Raw genomic sequence first — 20,546 nt, 5'->3', positions numbered from 1 at the left:
GGGTGCTTAAACATGCTGGGGACATATTTAAGGACACAACCAGGGCATGGGGCATTAACCCTAGGATAGAGAGAAAATACAGGCCAGCCCCGGTTGACCCTACATACATTAAGGGACAACTGCCTTTGGACTCTTTAGTCGTCTCCAATGCACGTAAACGTGCTAATTCTCAAACCTCTGGCGAATCTCCACCTCCAGACAAGGAGTCCAAAATTCTGGAGGCCTCAGGCAAAAGGGTGGCTGCTCAAGAAGCTAACATATGAAGAATTGCAAACACGCAAGCCCTGTTAGCCAGGTATGACAGGGCGCACTATGACACACTGGAGCAAATCTTCCAACATTTACCAGACCTTTATAAGGAACAGGCAGAATTCCTGATACAAGAGGGAAAGCTCATATCTAACGCATCCATCAAATGTGCCTAAGATAAAGCAGACACAACAGCCAGGGCTATCAACACCAGTGTGATGCTCAGACGACATGCGTGGCTACGCATCTCTGGGTTTAAAAATGAAGTTCAAACCACTTTACTTAATCAACCTGTTAACCCTGACTATTTATTTGGTCCTGATGTGGACACAATATTGGACAAAATGAAAAAGGACACAGAGACAGCCAAGTCTATGTGTGCCCTGCAGTCACAGCAATATAGAGGTGGTTCCTTTCGTCGCTCCGGCAACAGAGGGGCAGTTAGAGGAGCCTCAATACAGCAAACCTCTTACAATAAAGGCAACACGCAAAACACCTACAACAAGAACAGTAGAGGTGGATACAGTGGCAATAACACCAAGGGTAGAGGACGAGGAAATAACAGCTCCAGGTCCTCCACCAACACCAAACAGTGACTTTTTGTCACTGCCCCTAGACTATGTAACACCGGTCGGGGGAAGACTACAGCAGTTCCTGCCAGTCTTGGAAACCATAACTACAGACAGGTGGGTGAGGCAAATTATACAGCACGGCTATTGCCTAGAGTTAATCTCCACACCGCCCAACATACCCCCAAAACAATGTCCTATGTCCGCAGAACACCTACACTTATTGCAGCAGGAAGTCATCAGCATGCTACAAAAGGGGGCCATAGAATTAGTACCCTTAGAACACCAGGGTACAGGGGTGTACTCTCTGTACTTTCTAATCCCCAAAAAGGACGGGTCTCTCTGACCAATTTTGGACCTTAGGCTCCTAAACCAATACATCTTATCAGAGCATTTCCACATGATCACTCTGCAGCAGGTGTTGCCACTGTTGCGTCAAGGAGACTTCCTCGCAACACTGGACCTCAATGACTCATATTTCCACATACCTATACACCCCGCACACAGGCAATATCTCCGGTTTACAATTCTAAACCAGCACTACCAATTCAAGGTCCTCCCTTTTGTGGTAACAACAGCCCCAAGGGTGTTCACCAAGTGCCTGGCGACAGTAGCTGCACTGACAAGAGTCCTCCCAAATATAGTTTGAGGTCCAGAGGAGGGAGAGAAAGAAATCAAAATACTAAAGTACCTCTAGTCAGACCTATATATTTTTTTCTAGTGATTACTTCACAACATATTTCACAAAGGATGCAGTATATATGAAAAAGACATTTCGTTTATTTAAACATGTTATTTATATTTTTTATTTTTTCATTTGTTCTGTTTTTCTCATATTGAGTTCATATCAAAATTATTTGTATAAAAAGATTTTATCAACACTTTCTATAAACCACTTAGTGATACTTAATGAGACAAAAAACTTTTCAAAGTGCAGAAGCCCATAAACTCATCATAAATTCATACCATTCATTCCATCATACATACTACTACAATCACTACCCAAGCTAAAAAAGACTAAACTAACATGTGAGACAAAAATCAATAAACATACAAAGAATGTAAGACATGACAAAAAATGTTATTGAGAAACCCCTGTAGATTTTTCTACGACAAATATTCAGAAATTTCTTTCACTTTCTAGTTTGTACATTTTCCATTTTCTACAAGTCTTATTTTACTTTCTCTTTATATATATATATATATGGTGACTTTCTATGTAGGGGTCTCAGATGCGTACGGCCTACGTACGTTTCGGTGATTAATGAGATTTGATTCACCTTCTTCAGGGCCAAAAGAAAACTAAACAACAAACAAATATATATATTCTCTGCTAAAACCAGGGGGTTCGTGAATCTCTGAAAAGAAAAGAGAACACGTTATAGTCAGTTAGTTACATTCCTTTCAGTGCATCCATATAACAGATCATACTTTTTAGTTGTTTGCATGCTATAGTATTAAGAACAGGCTAAAACCTTTACAAGGACCTATTATAGCTAGCCAGTGGTGAGTTAGAAACACCCAGTGTCTTCTAAGATACGTGAATATGATATGAAAGAAAAGAAGAAAAATTAGATAAGGCTTCGTTCCAAGATGATGAAATTTGAGACATGGTAATTTGAAACATCACCCTTTCACCGTGTGTTCAGTATTCCAATTTAAATTTAGTAATGTTGTCACTATTGGTTAAAATTGATAATAGCTGAGTATTGAAGAATTACCTTTAATTTACTTAAGCGAAAGATCAATCCACAACTAATTTGCGTGCTGACAGGCTTGATTTCACAGTGATCAATTAGGTTCTCTGGTAAGAAACAAATGACAAACATAAGAGATTGTCTATACTGCCAGTAGTGTTGGTATGTAGGGCATATGGGAGTATTACCTGTATTAAGGGTGGATCTTAAATGGGACGGATTATCGCGCTGAGATGGGGAAACCTATTCTTTTTAAGTGTTTCAGATTTCCCAATAGTTCCGTTTGGTCGACCTGAGGACCTGCAACCGATATTATGTCTTAGAAACATATTTTGAGGGACTTCAAACCTAGTGAGAAAAACTTGAAGATTGTGGCATTACCTGATTATTTATTCTCGTTTTAAAAAGGAGTAGATTTAAACCGATTCAGGATGCAGTTTCTCGTCTGGTTTTGCATGCCGGGATCGCTGCCTCACATTCTGATCTACAAAGATAAACCAGGTTTTCTATATATGATCGTAAATAGCTTTCTTTTAAACAAACCATTAGCACGTCATTAGGGCTCCTAGAAAGAAGGGGGGGTCGCTTAAAAGGTAGATCGTATATATTTATCAGCTTCACTGTCGCAATTCAGAGATCAAATATGTTTATCTCACTGTCTGTTTCTATTTTTGATTGTCCGGGGGCATGCCATATATCTATTTAAGTATCTCGGATACGTACGAGATGGTCAGATAATGTATCATGATGAAACTCTTTAACATCATATTCGGCAGGACCCAACTCACATTGGTAAGACATACGGCTTGGGTAGTCCTAGAAACGTATAGTAAAGCAGGTGGTTGTGAGTTAAGTTTTGTTACCGGAAATTTTAAACGAAACATGAATACGCATAAGTGAACAGGTCAGGACGCTTATTTCTTAGAAACATTAGCTTGTTCTACAACTTTTTAGTGGGAGATGCTGGCTAGCTTATTCATACTCTAATTCCTGCTTGTTTTCATATGGAAAAATAAGTTTGTGTAGCTTCGCCCAAAAATTGACCATTTGTTTAGTAGTCTTACCTGGTCTGGCATATAGCTGCACGTCTGGGGGTAGTCCTCCGGTTTGTATACCGCCACCGTATTGTCGGCTCCCAAAAAGTTGTATTTAAAGGTTTAACGTCTATGAAACGCCGTAGCCCACCTGATGGTAATTGGCGTTCCCGGTTTGAATGTTTAAACAACAAAGTGGTAGAACTACTCAATGCTATCTCATGTGAGATTTGAGTAGATATAAAGGTAGGACTATCTGGTGGAAGTCGGATAAATAAACTCAAGATGTCCTCCAAGGAAGCGTGACAGGCAAACATCTAAGTGAGTTTACAAACCTATTCGAAATAGGTGTATGTCACTAAGTAGAGAAATTAGATGGTCATAGATACAGATTATACTTAAGTATTTATACACAAAAAGTTATTAATTGAAAACCAGTAGATGTAATAAAAGTTTTTAGGTATCATAGACATTTTTCATTGGACAGGCGGGAGGTTAGAAACATAAGATATGATGATACAATTATCTTATGTGTCCCAATATTGTTATTTGCCATTCTATAGTCATTATTAATGTATGACATTCGGCAGTCACTATCCACGAAATATCTTCATTGTGGCCATGTCGTACAGTGTCAAGATTGTAGATCCAGTAAGTTTCACGTTGTTTCCTCAATCTGGTTAGATCTCTACCTGGGACGGCGTGAATGTGTTCTAAAATGAGCCATTGCATGTCTTTTTCTGTGTGGCCATATTGGATATAATGTGATACCATGGGGGCATTCACCTTTCCTGTTCTCACTGCCGACTTATGCTCGGAGAGTCTGGTTCGTAGTTCTCTTGCTGTTTCTCCTACATAGCCAATGTTGCAAGAGCACATTATAAGATATACTATGTTGGAGGTTTTGCAATTCGTCATCTCTTTTAAAGGGCCAGATTTTTTGCCATATGTCCATGTAGCTCCTAAGATGATTTGGTCGCACTCATGGTAGTTGCCACATTTGTGGTTTCCTCTAGGGAGTGGTTTCCCATCTATAGTTAGCTGACGGGATGTCTCATGGTTCTTCCACCTACTATGGACTAATTTATCTCTGAGATTTTGATTCCGCCTGAAGGCTACTGTGGGTTTGCTTACTTCTTCAGTGTGTTCGTTGGTGTTCAGAATCTTCCAATTTTTGTTTGTTTGTCTGATCTTATTGTTTAGGGTTGAATGGTTTAAGACACAGACCAGCTTTTGACTAGTGGTTTTTTCAGTTGGGTGAAGTAAGACCTCTCTGTTATAATATTTGGCTCTTTTCATAGATTGGCGAACCAATCTTTTGGGATATCCTCGTAGTAGCAACCGGTCAGCCAGTTTAGTTGCATGTACCATAAAATCCTTCATGTTGGTACAGTTCCTTTTTATTCTAAGGAACTCCCCAAAGGGGATAGAATCTTTTTGGCATGCCGGGTGGTAGCTGCCATGCTCTAGGATGGTGTTTTTCGCCGTAGGCTTTCTATATAGGCTGACTGTAAGTTCTCCCTCCGTATCTTGGATCCAAATATCTAGGAATTGTACTTTCTTAGATGAAAAATTGCAGGTGAACTTTAAATTCAGGTCTGCTAGATTTAGCCATTCCATGAACTCTTAACTTTTCTTCTGTCCTGTCCAAATAAAAAAGACGTCATCTATGAATCTATGCCACCTTGTTACGTTTTCATAAAAAGGGGCAAGCTCATTGAAGATGTTCTTTATTTCAAATTCCCCCATGTAGATATTTGCAATGCTGGGGGCACAAGAGGCCCCCATACTGACTCTCTTGATCTGTTGAAAGAGAGCTTGTTTAAATTCAAAAGAGTTATTTTGGGGGACAATTTTTAAGCATTCTAAGATAAAGCCATCTGGTCTTTGCCCCGGTGTCCTTGCCAGGAGCGCTGCCACCGCATCCATGGCTTGCTCCTGGGGTATGTCCGTATATAAAGATTCTATGTCACATGTCACTAGAAATTGTGTGACATTGTTAAAAGGTGTATGTTCTAAGGTTACGATCATATGGCCAGTATCTTTTATATAGGATTCATAGGTGGTGGTAAGAGGACATAAGGTGGTGTCGAGGTATTTTGAGAGAGGTTCTGTACTGGAGTTAATAGATGCCACTATGGGTCTTAGTGGATGGTCAACAACATTTTTGTGTGTCTTTGGGACACCATATAGTGCTGGGATTACTGGGTTTGATTTTATTAAGAAGTCCATCTCTTTTTGACAGATATATCCTTCTATGAATGCTCTGTTAACAGTTTCTTCAATTTGTGCTTTTAGAGTGGTCAGAGCTCGCCTATTGATCTTTTTATAGTGCTCTTCAATACTTAGCATTTGATGAATCTTATTGGTATAATGGGTTGTGTCCATAACTATCCCACCTGCTTTTTCGCAGGGTTTGATTGTTATATCGGTATTCTCTTGTAGCAGTTTCAGTGCTTGCCTTTCTGTAACTTCCAAATTTGTTTGGGGTTTCGGAATGTATTACAAAATTATTTCTAGTTTTACATTCTTTGTATGTTTATTGATTTTTGTCTCACGTGTTAGTTTAGTCTTTTTTAGATTGGGTAGTGATTGTAGTAGTATGTATGATGGAATGAATGGTATGAATTTATGATGAGTTTATGGGGTTCTGCACTTTGAAAAGTTTTTTGTCTCATTAAGTATCACTAAGAGTGGTTTATAGAAAGTGTTGATAAAATCTTTTTATACAAATAATTTTGATATGTACTCAATATGAGAAAAACAGAACAAATGAAAAAATAAAAAATATAAATAACATGTTTAAATAAACTAAATGTATTTTTCATATATACTGCATCCTTTGTGAAATATGTTGTGAAGTAATCACTAGAAAAAAATCTATAGGTACTTTAGTATTTTGACAGTAGCTGCACGCCTCAGAAGACAGCATATCCATGTCTATCCATATCTGGACGACTGGCTCATACAAGCACAGTCAGGCCAGCAATGTGCCAGCCACATGTCGCGCACTTTTCACCTCCTGCACAATCTAGGTTTTTCGCTGAACTACAACAAATCCCATCTCCAGCCTGCCCACGTGCAGCAGTATCTAGGAGCAACAATAGACACTCTGGCAGCAAAAGCACAACCAAATCCTGCCAGAACAAACCGCATTCAAACGCTCATCCAAAAGTTCAGGCCACAACACTCACTCCCAGCCCGAGTGTTTATGCAACTAATAGGCATGATGGCCTCGTGCATCTTCATAGTCCCTCACGCGAGACTTCACATGCGTCGCTGCAGGAGTGCCTAGCACGAAAATGGAACCAGGCTCAGGGACAACCAAATTGGCTAGTGTTGGTGACCAGTCGTGCATACAACTCTCTGCATTGGTGGAAGCCACAAAACCTTTGCAAGGGACAACTGTTCCAGGAGCCTGTACCAAAAATTGTGCTGACAACGGACGCATCCCTGATAGGGTGGGGAGCCCATGTCCTCCACCACACAGTACAGGGCCTATGGACCACGCAGCAGAAGAAACTGCACATCAACCTGCTGGAGCTGATGGCAATCTTTATGGCAATCAAAGTACATCTCTGCAACAAGACCGTGTTGATCCGGGCGGACAACATGACTGCGATGTACTACATACAGAAACAGGGAGGAACACACTCTCCACAGCTGTCGCATCTGGCACAAAGAGTGTGGAAGTGGGCCATCCAGAGAAACATTTTTCTCATGGTGGAACACCTCCCAGGCAAGGACAATCGGATAGCGGATCTGCTCAGCAGACAAAGCCAGCAAATGCACGAGTGGGAGATTCACCCCTCAGTGCTTCAACCATACTTCCAACAGTGGGGACAGCCAGAAATAGACCTGTTCGCCACAAAAAAACCACAAAATGCTGGTCCTTCGCCGCAAGGTTCCCACACCCGCAGCCTCAGGGCAATGGATATGGATGAACTGGTCAGGCAAATTTGCCTACGCTTTTCCACCAGCACCACTGATACCACTGGTGGCACGCAAATTACGCCAGCACTCCATGACGCTAATCCTAGTTGCTCCAACATGGGCGAGGCAACCGCGGTACACCACGTTCCTAGAACTTTTCGTGGTGCCTCATCAAAGGCTACAACTAACACCCAGCCTCTTAACGCAGAGCCATGGAGACATTCAGCACCCAGATCCGCAGCAACTGAACCTTGCAATCTGGCTCCTGAAGTCCTAGAGTTTGGCTACCTCAACTTACCTCCTGACTGCATGAACATTATCTGGGAGGCAAGAAAGCCTACAACAAGAACATGCTATGCGTCAAAGTGGAAACGTTTTGTCATTTATTGTAACAACAATGACGTAAACCCACTAGACACGTCCATTCAAAATATCATATGCTATCTTTTGCACTTACACCGCTGCAATCTAGCTTATACGTCCATACGGATACATTTGGCCGCCATAGCGGCTTACCTTCAAAACAGGCAGTACCTTTCACTATACAGAGTGCCTGCAATTAAAGCATTCATGGAGGGCCTCAACCAAGTAATCCCCCTAGACACCCACCTTCACCTGTCTGGAACCTAAACATTGTTTTTACCAGACTAATGGGACCACCCTTTGAGCCTCTACACTCCTGTGAAATTCAATTTTTAACATCGAAAGTGGCTTTTCTCGTAGCCATTACTTCGCTTCGAAGAGTTAGCGAGCTGCAAGCCCTAACTAGTCAAGAGCCATTCATTCAAATTCATGCAAATAGGGTTGTGCTTCGGACTAACCCTACATTCATGCCCAAAGTGGTATCACACTTCCATATCAATCAAACAATAGAACTGCCAGTGTTCTTCCCAAATCCACAGTCAGTACCTGAAAGAGCCCTGCACACACTGGATGTTAAGAGAGCTCTCCTATATTACATAGACAGGACAAAAGATTTCAGGAAGATGAAACAGTTGTTCGTTGCCTTTTTACCACAGCACAAAGGTAACCCTATTTCAAAAACTGGTTTAGCTAGATGGATAGTTAAATGCATCCAAATATGTTACATTAAAGCTAAACGTACTTTAACAGTGCCCCCAAGAGCGCATTCCACACACAAAATGGGACCATCCATGGCTTTCCTAGGGAACATTCCTCTAGAGGAAATATGTAGAGCAGCCACATGGACAACCATACATACATTTACCAAACACTACTGCGTAGATGTACACTCCAAGCAGCTGTAGGACAAGCTGTTCTCAAAACTCTTTTTCAGACTGCTGCAGCTGGCACAGGCAACCGCTGCTAGGGGAGAGACTGCTATACATTCTATGCACAGATATGAATTCAGCAGCCCACATGCCTCGAACAGAATATGCTACTTACCAGTATGCATCTGTTATTGGCATGTAGGGCTGCTGACATTCATATCGCCCACCCTCCTCCCCGGTGCCTGTCGCAGCTGTAGCATCCATTCTTTCTTACTCTTACTTTCTTGCATGGACAACTCTTACTGTATCACACTCCATCTCTGCCACAATGGTGAAAAACATTGAGGATGGAGAGGATGCCCATGCGCACTGTAGTCCAGAGGAGGAGCCACCTATCTCGTGATACTTAGAAGACTCTTCCAGGACAACAATGTGCAATCATCCGGACCCAACACTAGGCGGCGATCTATGCACAGATATGAATGTTAGCAGCCGTACATGCCAAGAACAGATGCATACTGGTAAGTAGCATATTCCTTACTAATCGGCAGATGTAGTTGCCTTGGAGTAGCAAATGCGACCCCAGGGACTCTGCATGGCTTTAAAAGCATGACCCAATGCGACAGGATAGACGAAGACTTTGTACAGTTGCAACCACTCACTTCTAGGATGAAAGATACTTGGCAGCCCGAGAGACTATTCGCTCACACTAGAAATCAGAGGACTCCAATTGAATAATACGCTTTCGATATGCTACACATCAACCTTACCATTTTGTAATTTTTTCATTTAACAGAGTTTTATGTAGCGCGAACTTGAACCGAATCTGGTATCATAGCGCTCTACATAGCACCAGTTGCATTACATGAAGACACATTCATTTTTGTTAGGCAGGGGGAGATTAAGTGATGTGCCCAGAATCACAGGATGTTCAGCGTCATTGCCGATACTCGAACCCAGTTCCCCAGATTCAACGTCAACCGCCCTAGCCGTTAGGCCAACTCCTTTCCCATGCCTTTGGTACCTTACGACTGTCCAGCCTTATAAGTATGTCTGTGATGCCTTTACAACCATATTACATTTTCTTTTTTTTTCCCTGTATCTCGTAACGATATGTCATTCACCATATCGACAACTACTCTACCTATTGACAATCTGGGCATTAAAGTAAAAAAAAAAGGAAACCGAGAGTGAGGTGTCCCTGAGGTGGGCGCCACACTCCGCATTAAAGTTTTTTTAAAAAAAACCTGAAACAGAGCGCGGTGTCCCTGAAATGGGCGCTGCGCTCAGCTTTAAAGTAAAAAAACCAGAATGCATGATGTACCTGAAGTAGATGTTGCGCTGAGCATAAAAGTTTTTTAAAAAACTTTAAAAAGCTGAAGGAGTTTAAAGAAAGCGTGGTGTCCCTGAAGTGGGTGTTGTACTCCACTTAAAAGTGTAAAAAAAAAGAAGCGGCCGCCATTGTCACATGAATGATGTGGAAGGGTGGGGGCAGCCACTTTTAAAGTTAAAGCACGCATAGCGCTTTATACGAGAAGCTGGCGCCTTTGTCCGAGTGCTGTGTGAGCGCCCTGCAAATACAAGAAGCAGACATCATCGTCCCCATTATTCATTAAACAAAAAAGTGCTCACCGACTTATAAAGCAGACCTTGTAACAAGACAAGTAAACGGTCCAGTCGTTATGGGAGGTTACAAATGCAGACAAGGCGGTACCAAGGAGGGACTAACAAGCCTATTCACAAATGAAAAGCAACAATTTAGCAAGGACAGTAACAGGATCCAATTAAAAGATGGGCGGGAAATTGGCCAAGCTTGTATGCCATGCATCAATACAGAATGCTTCGCAGAGCCTGATGTTCCTTAACCCGTTGACCGCGGCGCGAAGTCTGCCGCGGTGCAGGTGAATTAATGAGTGGGCGTGTTTCGGACGGCCCCCGGACATCCTCCGCACACGCCCACTGTGACTCACGCAACGGGTTAAACTGGGTATACTGCAGTGACAGGTTGGAACATGTTCTGCCTGCCACACCAAACTCTATCTGCTGTGAATCTTTACCTTTTATGCAGATATTAGATGCAACTCTTAGAGCTTTCTCATCGTAGCTTAAGTAGACCGAAAAAGATAGAGAAATGATGCATACATGAAATCTCTGGCACTGTAGATATGGAATATAGGACTCTTTGGCTGTCAACGGGTAATGATCCGAGCTACCTTCTTGGAGTAGGAACAGAAACTGTGGCACTGAGGATTGAACCGTGGCTGTGAATGGCATTTGGAATGAAGGTGGAGCTGGAGTCTATTTTTCATGTTTTCAAACTCAAAAGAGGTCCACATAAAACCAAATATAGCGACAGGCATCCATCACATTAATACACACTTAAAAAAGATTAACAAAATGTAAAATCTTTTGCACAGATAACCTAATATATCGGGTGATAGAAATTCTCGGGATGCCACAACTAACTCAATATTATACTTTAAAAACATTAGCCATTAAATACGGCGGCACAGAAGAATCAATGTGGGACAAACAAATAGCAAATGCTTGCAATTTGTGAGATACGGGTATACAGGATTTGACTTTTTCCTTTATCTCCGGAGTTAGGCCAATTTACTGTTAGCACATTTAGCTGGAGCAAGTTCATTTGTAGTCCTGTCTTAGAAACTGCGAAGACCATGCTCCAGATTCCAAGACTAGTACCACTAGAAGTGGCAGGAAAAGACCACCACCTCACACTTTTCCTTAGACGTACAGTATGTTATGTCCAATCAACTTATAAGACTGGAGGCATTCTTATAGAAACTTTTAAGTTGGGTGTGCATAAAGGATGCCAGTGTAGCTTACTGGAGATCATATTGACTTAGTGTTGGGCAAAGTCCCTGGAAAATGGATGAGCCAAAACCTTAAGTGTGCCTAAAGCTCCTCAAAGAGTACTCTTAACTCTTCTTAAGTTGAGCTTCTCCGAATCACACTAGCCAGCCCTAGCACATAGCAACTTGTTAAGCTGAATTACAACCTTACGGCAGGCACCAGAACTGAAGAGTTAAAGTTACAAAGTTTCCGTAAAGTTTTGACTTCCATTTTCTCTAAGAAATCCTTTTTCCACATGTTAATTGATTCAGTGACGTACAATAATGTCAGAGTAACCATCGCCTTAAAAACTGATAACAAATGAAATGGAGAGATGTATTTGTAAAGCGCGACATTCATCCAGAGGATATCGCGGCGCTATGCTAGGACTTCTAGTGTGTGGCTGAGTGATTCATACGTGATTTATGAGGTTGGCCGATAATATTTTCCAGGGAACAAATGAGTCTTAAGTTTTTTTCTGAATACAAGATAGTTCTCTGTGAGGTGGAGTTCTTGTAGTAGGTCATTCCAATGTTTAGCTGCCAGGTATGAGAAGCTACGACCCCCTGTTCTTGTTTTCTTAATGCGTTTTGTTCTAGCTAAGGTAAAGGACCGCGATCCTAGGCACCTCGAGGCTAAGTAGAATTCAACTTTTCTCTGTAGGATGAGAGGTCCCCTTTGGTGCAGGGCCTTGTGTGTGTAGCTGAGCAGCTTAAATTTCGCTCTTTGGCGCATTGGCAGCCAATGGAGTAGTTTCAGGCACTCGGACGATGAACTGAGTATGTCTTATTACATACCAGTTTGGCTGCGGCATTCTGTACTACCTGTAGTCATGTGAAAAGGTTGTCTGCCATGCCCACAAATAGTGTATTACCATAATCCAGTATGCTGGTCAGTAATGCCTGTGTGACAGTTCTCCTACAAGCTTGCGGGATCTAGGGAAATAGCCTTCTTCGAAGCTTCTTCCACACAGGGCCCGCATTTTGTCCTGCATGGATAGGGTGTTGTCCATGAGGATCCCTAGATTTTTTGCGCATTGCTTTGGGGCTGGGTCTTCCCCCAGTGTCTGGGGCCACCAAGTGGAGTTCCAGACCAGTTTAGCTCCACCAAAGAGTAAAATCTCGGATTTTCCTGCATTTAATTTAAGACAATGCTCTGCCATCCAGGTTGCTATTTCCAAGAGACAATTATTTCGTTTTAGTCTGTTCTTCGATGGTTATCAGCAGTTGAGTATCATCGGCATAGGAGCAAATACCAAAGCCCCACTTCTCACTGATTTTTGCCAGAGATAACACATAGACAATAAAGAGAGTGGGGCTCAGGGAGGCACCCTGCGGAACACCGTAACTGATGGGTTTTGATTTAGATGAGAACCCCCCACCCCCAATTTGTACTCTGTGTTCTATTATTCAAGAAGGAGCTCAGCCATTGGAGTGCCTTATCATAGACTCCTTTTCCATGAAGAATATCCAGTAGGCGATTGTGTGGAACCGTGTCTAACGGCGCCGAGAGGTCCAATAGAATTAGGGCAGCGGCTTTCCCTTGGTCAACCAGGGATCTTATATTGTCTGATATGGCTAGGAGGGTTGCTTCTGTGCTATTAGCAGCATTTACTAATTCCAGCTTCTTGGATGCTAAAACCCAAACGTTATCACTGACCTTACTTTTTGAGATGTTAATCTTCAAAAAGTGAAGGATGGCATACTGGTGTAAAGAAGCCAATCTATTATTCAAGCCCTTGGGGTTAGATCCAGGATTGCGATATCATCCACGTAAATCAAGCAGAAAAAGTGCCAACCACCTATCTTTGGGGCATCTCCCTTGCAAGTTGCTAGACTGTCAGGGAGGCCTGAAACATAAACAAAAATTGTAGTGGAACCAACAGGCAACCCTGTTTCAAACCTTTTTTAGTTGGAGTTATGAAAAACCATTCCCATCTAGCAACACCTGACATCAAGTGGAAGAACGGAGAGCAATCATTAATACAAGGAGTAACTCGGGCATTCCTAGTTTCATTCATTTTTTCCACAATGTTGCATGGTCCACACAATCAAATGCTCTGGAATAGTCTATGAATGTCACACATACATCAAGCCCTCGAATGGAAAAGTACTTTTCCACTATAAGCTTCAACATGAAAATATTATATCAAGTGTACAATGTTTTTTTCCTAAACCCGCTGGGGTCACCAATTTGTCTGTGTGGTCAGCCACTCCCCCCACACTTTGCTGCCCACAGTCCACCAACAAGGGAGAAAAATCTTGCAGATTGAGTCAAACGTGGAGGAGGTGTCATATCATGAGCAGTTATTAGACAACCGCCACTGATGTCAGGTCTTGCTCTTTGTGGCCACAGGACAACCAGTGTTACCAAAAAGGATCAGTGTGTTGTTGAAAATGTTCTCTTCCATGTGGAGTTCTCTGACATACTATACATGTTTTTGCTTAATCGTGGTATGCTACTGAATTCTGATTTTATACTATACACAGAATTGCGTCTCAGTGCCTTAGGGTATTTGTGCTCTGTATAATTTTTTTCCTTTTCATTCATACCACTTGCAAAATGCTTTACCCTTGTAACATCTGTATAAACACCTGAACATGCAAAAACAAAACTTACATCCAAAACCCACCACTGGTGTCTCCTACATTGGAACTGATTGCTATCAGACCATTGTCATAGAACTTTTACGAGGAAGCTACATGTCCTCAAAATGCCATGAACATGGGTAGGTGTTATGAAAAGCACCAATATATTTTCAGGTGTACTACTGTTGCCTCGATCTTACTCTGATTATTATTTCAGAGCTTTAGATGTATTTTGCAGAGTGAAGGTAGAGCAAATTGTTATACTACTTTTCCTCTTCATTTGTGCTTACTCAATGGTTCTACTGATTGAAGCAATAGTGACTAAGATAATCTAATGGATCACTGCAGTTTTTGAAAGATGTGTAAATAGAGAACTCCTGTCTTCTTAGTTGTCAGATGTTGGCTGCTTTTTGATTTCTGCCCTGTAATATTTGTGCACATGATATGTTTTTTAGGCTTCTCCTTTGCTACCAGCATCCCCGGCTGCTGCTCCACCCATCTCTGCTCCTCCTTCCACTGCACCAAGGGGTCGAGTGTTTGTTAGTCCTCTTGCAAAGAAACTTGCAATGGAAAAAGGCATTGATTTGACTCAAATAAAGGGTGAGTCTTCTTGACTTCTAGTGCTTGCATGTTCTGTGCTCCTAGAGAGATATTATTGTTAAATGTTGATGACCACCATTTGGCCAATCTGTATTCTGAAAATCATCTAGTAAGCTGTGTCATGTGTGGTGTAGTTTCTGTCGCTTCTACTTCCTCTGCAGCCAGGAGTCCCTTGGCTTCAGAAGAAAGTCTCAGACCTAATGAGGCAAATATATATTGGACAGCAGTGAGAGATCCTAAACTGACCACTATAAAATGTGTTAGATTGCTCTCCTTTTTAGGTCGCTATCTACCAGACAGTGGAGCTGTCTGGATTGCTAACGACATCTTAGGTACATTTGGAATGCATTCCTCCCATTGCTTACCATTAGCTTTGGGGTTGGTAACTCAAACTTGCTTGCTTTCTATGTGTTTTACTCTGTCCAGCTTGAGTTTGTCTCGTCCCTTGTCCAAAGCCTATTTACTGTATTCTTCTACCAGTATTGAATTTCTGTAAACAGGCCTTTAAATCTTGTTTTTATCTAGTAACATTTGCTGTGCATTCACAGACCGAGGTCAAATGTCAGGCTCTGTCTTTCAGCGAGCTTGGTGTTTACTTTTCTTTTTCTGACTTCAAAGTGAGAGGATTTATGTGACAGTCATGCTGGCTCCTCAGGATGTGCGCTGTGTGACGTTATTTTTTTTTCAGGTACACAAATGAAGCACACTGTTTGGTAAATTCTGAAGTGTGGCGGAAACAAATATTTAATCCGAACAAAACAAATAATTACTCTAAGTGATGACATTTCCACACATTCTCGTTTGTGCGCTGTATACCTTTGCCAGTAAAACTGTATGACGTTGCAAATGTAATGGTCATTTTAGTTGAAGATGTATTGTCTGTAATGGTTGCGTGCTACCAAACCATGCATAGTCCACTTTGCCCCACTCCACTGCCATCTGCATTACTCAACACTGGGCCATTCCACACCACTACACACTGTTACTGTGCTATACTCTGCACCACTCAACACCTTGCAACTCTACTCCACACTGCATCACCGCACTCTACTCTGCGCCACTCCACTTTACGCTTATTCACTCTAATTTGCTCTTCACCACTGCACTCCTCGGTCTACGACACTCTACTCTATGCCACTGCACTCTATGCTACTTCATTCTACTCTGAAACAATCTATTGTACGCAACTCCGTGCTAGTGCTATTCCACTGCACGCCACTCCAGTCTACCCTGCGCCACTCCACTCAGCACCACTCTTGCTGTACACCAATGCACTCTACAACACACTCCTCTGCAAGACTGCACTCACCGCCACTGAACTCAACTCCACTCTGCTCTACGCCACTGCACTTTGTCACTCTATGCCACTGCATTCCATTCTACACCATTCTACTCTACGCATATGCACTCTACATCACTCTGCATCACTCCACTCCATGCCACTGCACTCTACACCGCTATACTCTGCCACTGCACTCTACACCTCTGCACTCTTCCCTGCACCACTCCACTCTGAAACAATCTACCCTGCATCACTGCACTCTGTCACTGCATTCTATGCCATTGCACCCTAAGCTACTAGAATCTACTATTTACCCCTTTAAACTGTCACTGCACTCTTCGCTAATGAACTCTACACCACTTTACTCAAAGCCAATGCACTCTACACTAATCTACTCTGCACAGTTGTACTTTATGCCACCTCCCTCTAGTCCACTCTACGACGCTCCACTTTATTAAACTCTACTCCACTCTGACACTCTACCACATTCTACAACACTACTCCACTCTATGCCACTCCATACCACTGTACTTCACTTTGTTCTGACACTCTGCTCCACTCTACTCCACTCTATGCTACTCCTCTCTACTCGATAACTCTACTCTATGCTATTCCACTGTACAACAATCTCCTCCGCTCTACGTCACTCTACAACACTCTACTCCACTCTAGTCAACACCCTCTATGCCACTCTTCTCTATATGCTACTCCACTCTACAACACTGTAATTCACTCTACGCCACTCAACTCTACTTCACTCTACTTCACTCTATGCCCTTCCACTCTGACACGCTACTCCCTCCACAACACTACACCTCTCCACTCCTAAATAGGTGAGACCTATTGGCTTTGCCAGTGCTTGTTCAGGTTGAGCCTAACAGAGAGTGCACGCTGTCTGGTGATAATCCTCTATTGTGAGCTTACCACGAACTTACAGGAGCTTACAGTCTGAGCTTTACTTACCACTGGTTGGGTTTATTGTCACTCATTTGCATGTTTCGTATTCAGTGACTTTATTCGTTCCAGATTATCCACCTTGTGTTTCTAAGGAGCATACCCTCTTTACCATCTCTGACTCACTGGCTTCTATCCTTCAACTGCTCACTTAAGGGAATGTTTTATTCTTTTTGAGTAAGCACTCCATGACATTGCACGTGTTTTTTCTTCCTCATGACCATCTCCACTACCTATATGGTCTGTGTTGCTTTCTCTCACCCGTGGCCTTCTCCCCCTTCCTCTGTACCTCATATTGGACTCTCCCTCGTGAGCTTCTCGCCCCACCCCATGTTCCTCTCCTTTGTGTGCTGCTTTTCCCCTCTCCACCTTTCCTCACAGCCTTCATCTCCTACACCTCTTCCTCCATTGCCCCCTCCAGTCCCACTGTCATTTATTTATGTGAAAAACATTTAAAAAAATTGGGAGGTGAGACCTAGCAACAAATTGCTTCCCACCCCTCGGTGTTAAAAATTGTAAATAATATATATAAATAAATAAACGGTGCTTTCTCACTACTTCTGCTTATTTTTTTATTTACCTATCCATCTTTAATCCTTAAATTGAAAACAGTGGCTCCCACATCATTTTGCAAGCACACAGCTACAAAATGACGCCACTGTGGGCTGCGTCATTGAGGGTTTTATCATTTTGTTTCTCCCCCTCCCCCTTTCTTTTGATTATGATTCACAGTATCTTATGGATATATTATATGGATAGATTCCAAAGACTAGATTTGTTGGATTTGCCAAAGCTTGTTAATTCTATTCAACCACTTTCACTGCAAGTCTTTCCACTGTACCAGACTGAATGGTAGTTGATAATTCGATAATTTTTTTTGTACTCATTGAGGGTGTTTTGTTCCTCATACTGGTTCACACACCATTGCGTTATAATAGTTGATAAAAACATTAGTTTAGGAATTAGACCATACTTTAGTTTTGCTTTACAAGGTGGTAACCTTGATTTGTAAATGCTACGGCATGAACAAAAATACAGAACTTCAAATATTAGCATGTATGTGAGCTAATATCCAGATTGATATTCAGTTACCTGTGTAACAGTCTTAGTTTTCAACTGAATTTCCAAATGAAATCTTTATTTTGCCTAGTACAGAATTGCTACAAGATGCATCGTATTTAGTTTCATGCATTAATCATTCTTTTTCAGGTACTGGACCCGATGGAAGAATAACTAAAAAAGACATCGACACATTTGTGCCTCAGAAGGTCACCACTCCTGTGAGTACGACTACTTTGAAAATGCGGGCCCAGTTCTGTTCACAGGCTAATACAGTTTTACTAGTATTGGAGATGCAACTTTAAATAACTGTGCAAAGTGAGATGCTATGTAGCATAACGGTGGCATTCTGGTCTTGTCTACAGGTGGATTTGAGTATCGATAGAGACTGGGCAGAAAAAAGGTTGTCTTTACAGTGACTTGTGGAACTGTAATTTTGGTGTCGTGAAATAATTTCTGCTTGTGGCTGCTTATAGTTGTAAATGTTGCTTTCAAAGTGATGTTACCGTAGCAAGATGGGTAGTAAATGTTTGGTTTAAAAGAAATTACAACTTAAAAGAAAAGAAGCTGGAACGTGCAGTTTCCTATTACATAACTTTTGCAGTCTTTGACTTTGTCTCCTTGTTTTATAGTGTAGGACCGTGATCGAGTTATAGGTCATTGCAGACTTTCTTAAATTCTAAGCACAAATTCACAACCTCAAAGTTCATGCCTGGGATTTTCTTCCAATGCCTTGGAGGCTGATTTTAACATCTATCCTACCAATTTATTTATATATTGAAGTATCTTTTAGCTTTAAACACAGTAATCTAAACACATTATCTACTTGTCCACAAGTTAGAATTTTAATAGAGTAGTGCTTAAAGTACTTGAGTGTGAAAAATGTTTTCTTATAATTTGTTAACCATGTGCTCTGTAATTTCTTCTGCTTTGCAACTCAATCATATATGGGCTTGATTTGGTTCTGTAAACAAATCACACTGTGCTTCGTGAACAGTCTTTGAAAGATAATAGCAAAGGTTGTAATGACAAGTTTGTTTCCTATATTTCCACAGATATATGACAATATGCAAAGAACACCAAGTCAGTTGTCTGCACACTTTTCATGCTTTCTTGACTGATTTCCCTATTTTTTTTTCTTCCTGCATGTTTCAAAGGATATATGGTTGGTTGGTTAGTTATGTTAATAAGTTGTGACCTTTTGTTGATTTTTGAGAATCTGTTTTCACTTCTGTAGTCACCAGCTCCAGCAGCCGCTCCATCCCCAGTAGCTACTCCCTCTCCAGCAGTGGCTGCCGTGCCAACAGGCGTTTTCACAGATATCCCCATCAGCAACATTCGGAAGGTGAGTAATATGCACTTTTGAACACTTCCTGTCTGTAATTGTGTAGAAATTGCCCATTTATTTTTGCCCTTGCACCCCTCTCATGAATCATCTACTCTATATGCAAGCAAACATTGAAACCAGTGAGCCAAAAATTAAACCTCCATCCGTTTACCTTTAATCCTCAAACCGATTACCATAGAGATCATTGAAAGTAACGTAGACAAGATGGTTGTTTAGTGTTTTCCTGAAAGGCATGTGCTTTGCTGTTTGCTCATCCATTGCCTGTTCCACAGAGCACTGATCGAACAGGGAATACTGCCAGTCAACCTGCCCTACTCCATTTGTGGTTTGTGGCACTATTCATTCCTTTACCACTAGATCTTCCTGGATCATATGGCAGAAACCTGCTTTTGATCTTCCTGGATCATATGGCAGAAACCTGCTTTTGGGATGTCTTAAGTTTTTTTTTTTCCTAAGTTACAGCATTCATTGTCCTAGTTAAAGGTGGTCTATCTTGATTATTTAGGGTGGCCCATGCTCTGTGAAGTAATTCAATGTAATCATTTGAAGATGGCACCACTGTGTTAGTGTGAGCATTAATAGACTCTCCTGAAAGATGGAATGATTTGTCTAAATGTTGTTAGTGTCTTTCCTTTTGTGCAGCTTCAGTTGCTTCCAGTGCATCAGCAGTATTTTTCTTGTTTAGTCCGAGCCTATTGTCATGCAGCTACAGTTGGATTAGACTGAAGATGTTAATTTCAGCATAATCCTGTTCCAGGCTTTAAATCACGTGACAAATCCCTTTGGTGTTTGGATAGTTATGTGTGGAGACCTTTCCTCCTTTGCCAAAGCCATCAATCGGTCGAATATAAACGTTGAAATGCATGGGGAGGAGGGGGGGGGCAAAATCCCTGTGTATTTCATAGCACATTTAAGATGGAGTGAAGCATGCCTTCCCCATGCGCCTCCCTTTCCGAAAATTATCTAATAGTAGAGTTGCACACCTTGGAGCAGATGCCCAAAGTGCTCATCGCTTTGTTCCATGTTCAGAGTGATGGTTGCATTATGTATTTATTCAGAATCCTATAGAGCATGAGTACAGGTTACCAGGAATGGGTGCTGTATTGATAGAATGTGCTCAAATCTTCAAAAACTTAGTTTAGGGTGAG

At 41.7% G+C, this 20,546-nt stretch overlaps 1 protein-coding gene across 1 annotated transcript in view; it reads left to right on the top strand.

Moving 5' to 3' along the window:
- Nucleotides 1-20,546, top strand: part of DLAT (dihydrolipoamide S-acetyltransferase) — a 199,589-nt gene that overhangs the window by 87,393 nt on the left and 91,650 nt on the right. Inside the window, exons 7-9 of the mRNA XM_086957184.1 lie at nucleotides 14,611-14,755; nucleotides 18,201-18,271; nucleotides 19,288-19,395. Of these exons, the coding sequence (XP_086813310.1) occupies nucleotides 14,611-14,755; nucleotides 18,201-18,271; nucleotides 19,288-19,395 (324 nt within the window). The remainder of the gene's footprint in view (nucleotides 1-14,610; nucleotides 14,756-18,200; nucleotides 18,272-19,287; nucleotides 19,396-20,546) is intronic.

Source organism: Lissotriton vulgaris, chromosome 2_1 (genome assembly GCF_964263255.1).
Source record: "Lissotriton vulgaris chromosome 2_1, aLisVul1.2, whole genome shotgun sequence".
NCBI lineage: Eukaryota > Metazoa > Chordata > Amphibia > Caudata > Salamandridae > Lissotriton > Lissotriton vulgaris.
The sequence above is the reverse complement of the archived record's forward strand: the minus strand, read 5'-3'. Positions and strand labels throughout refer to the sequence as shown.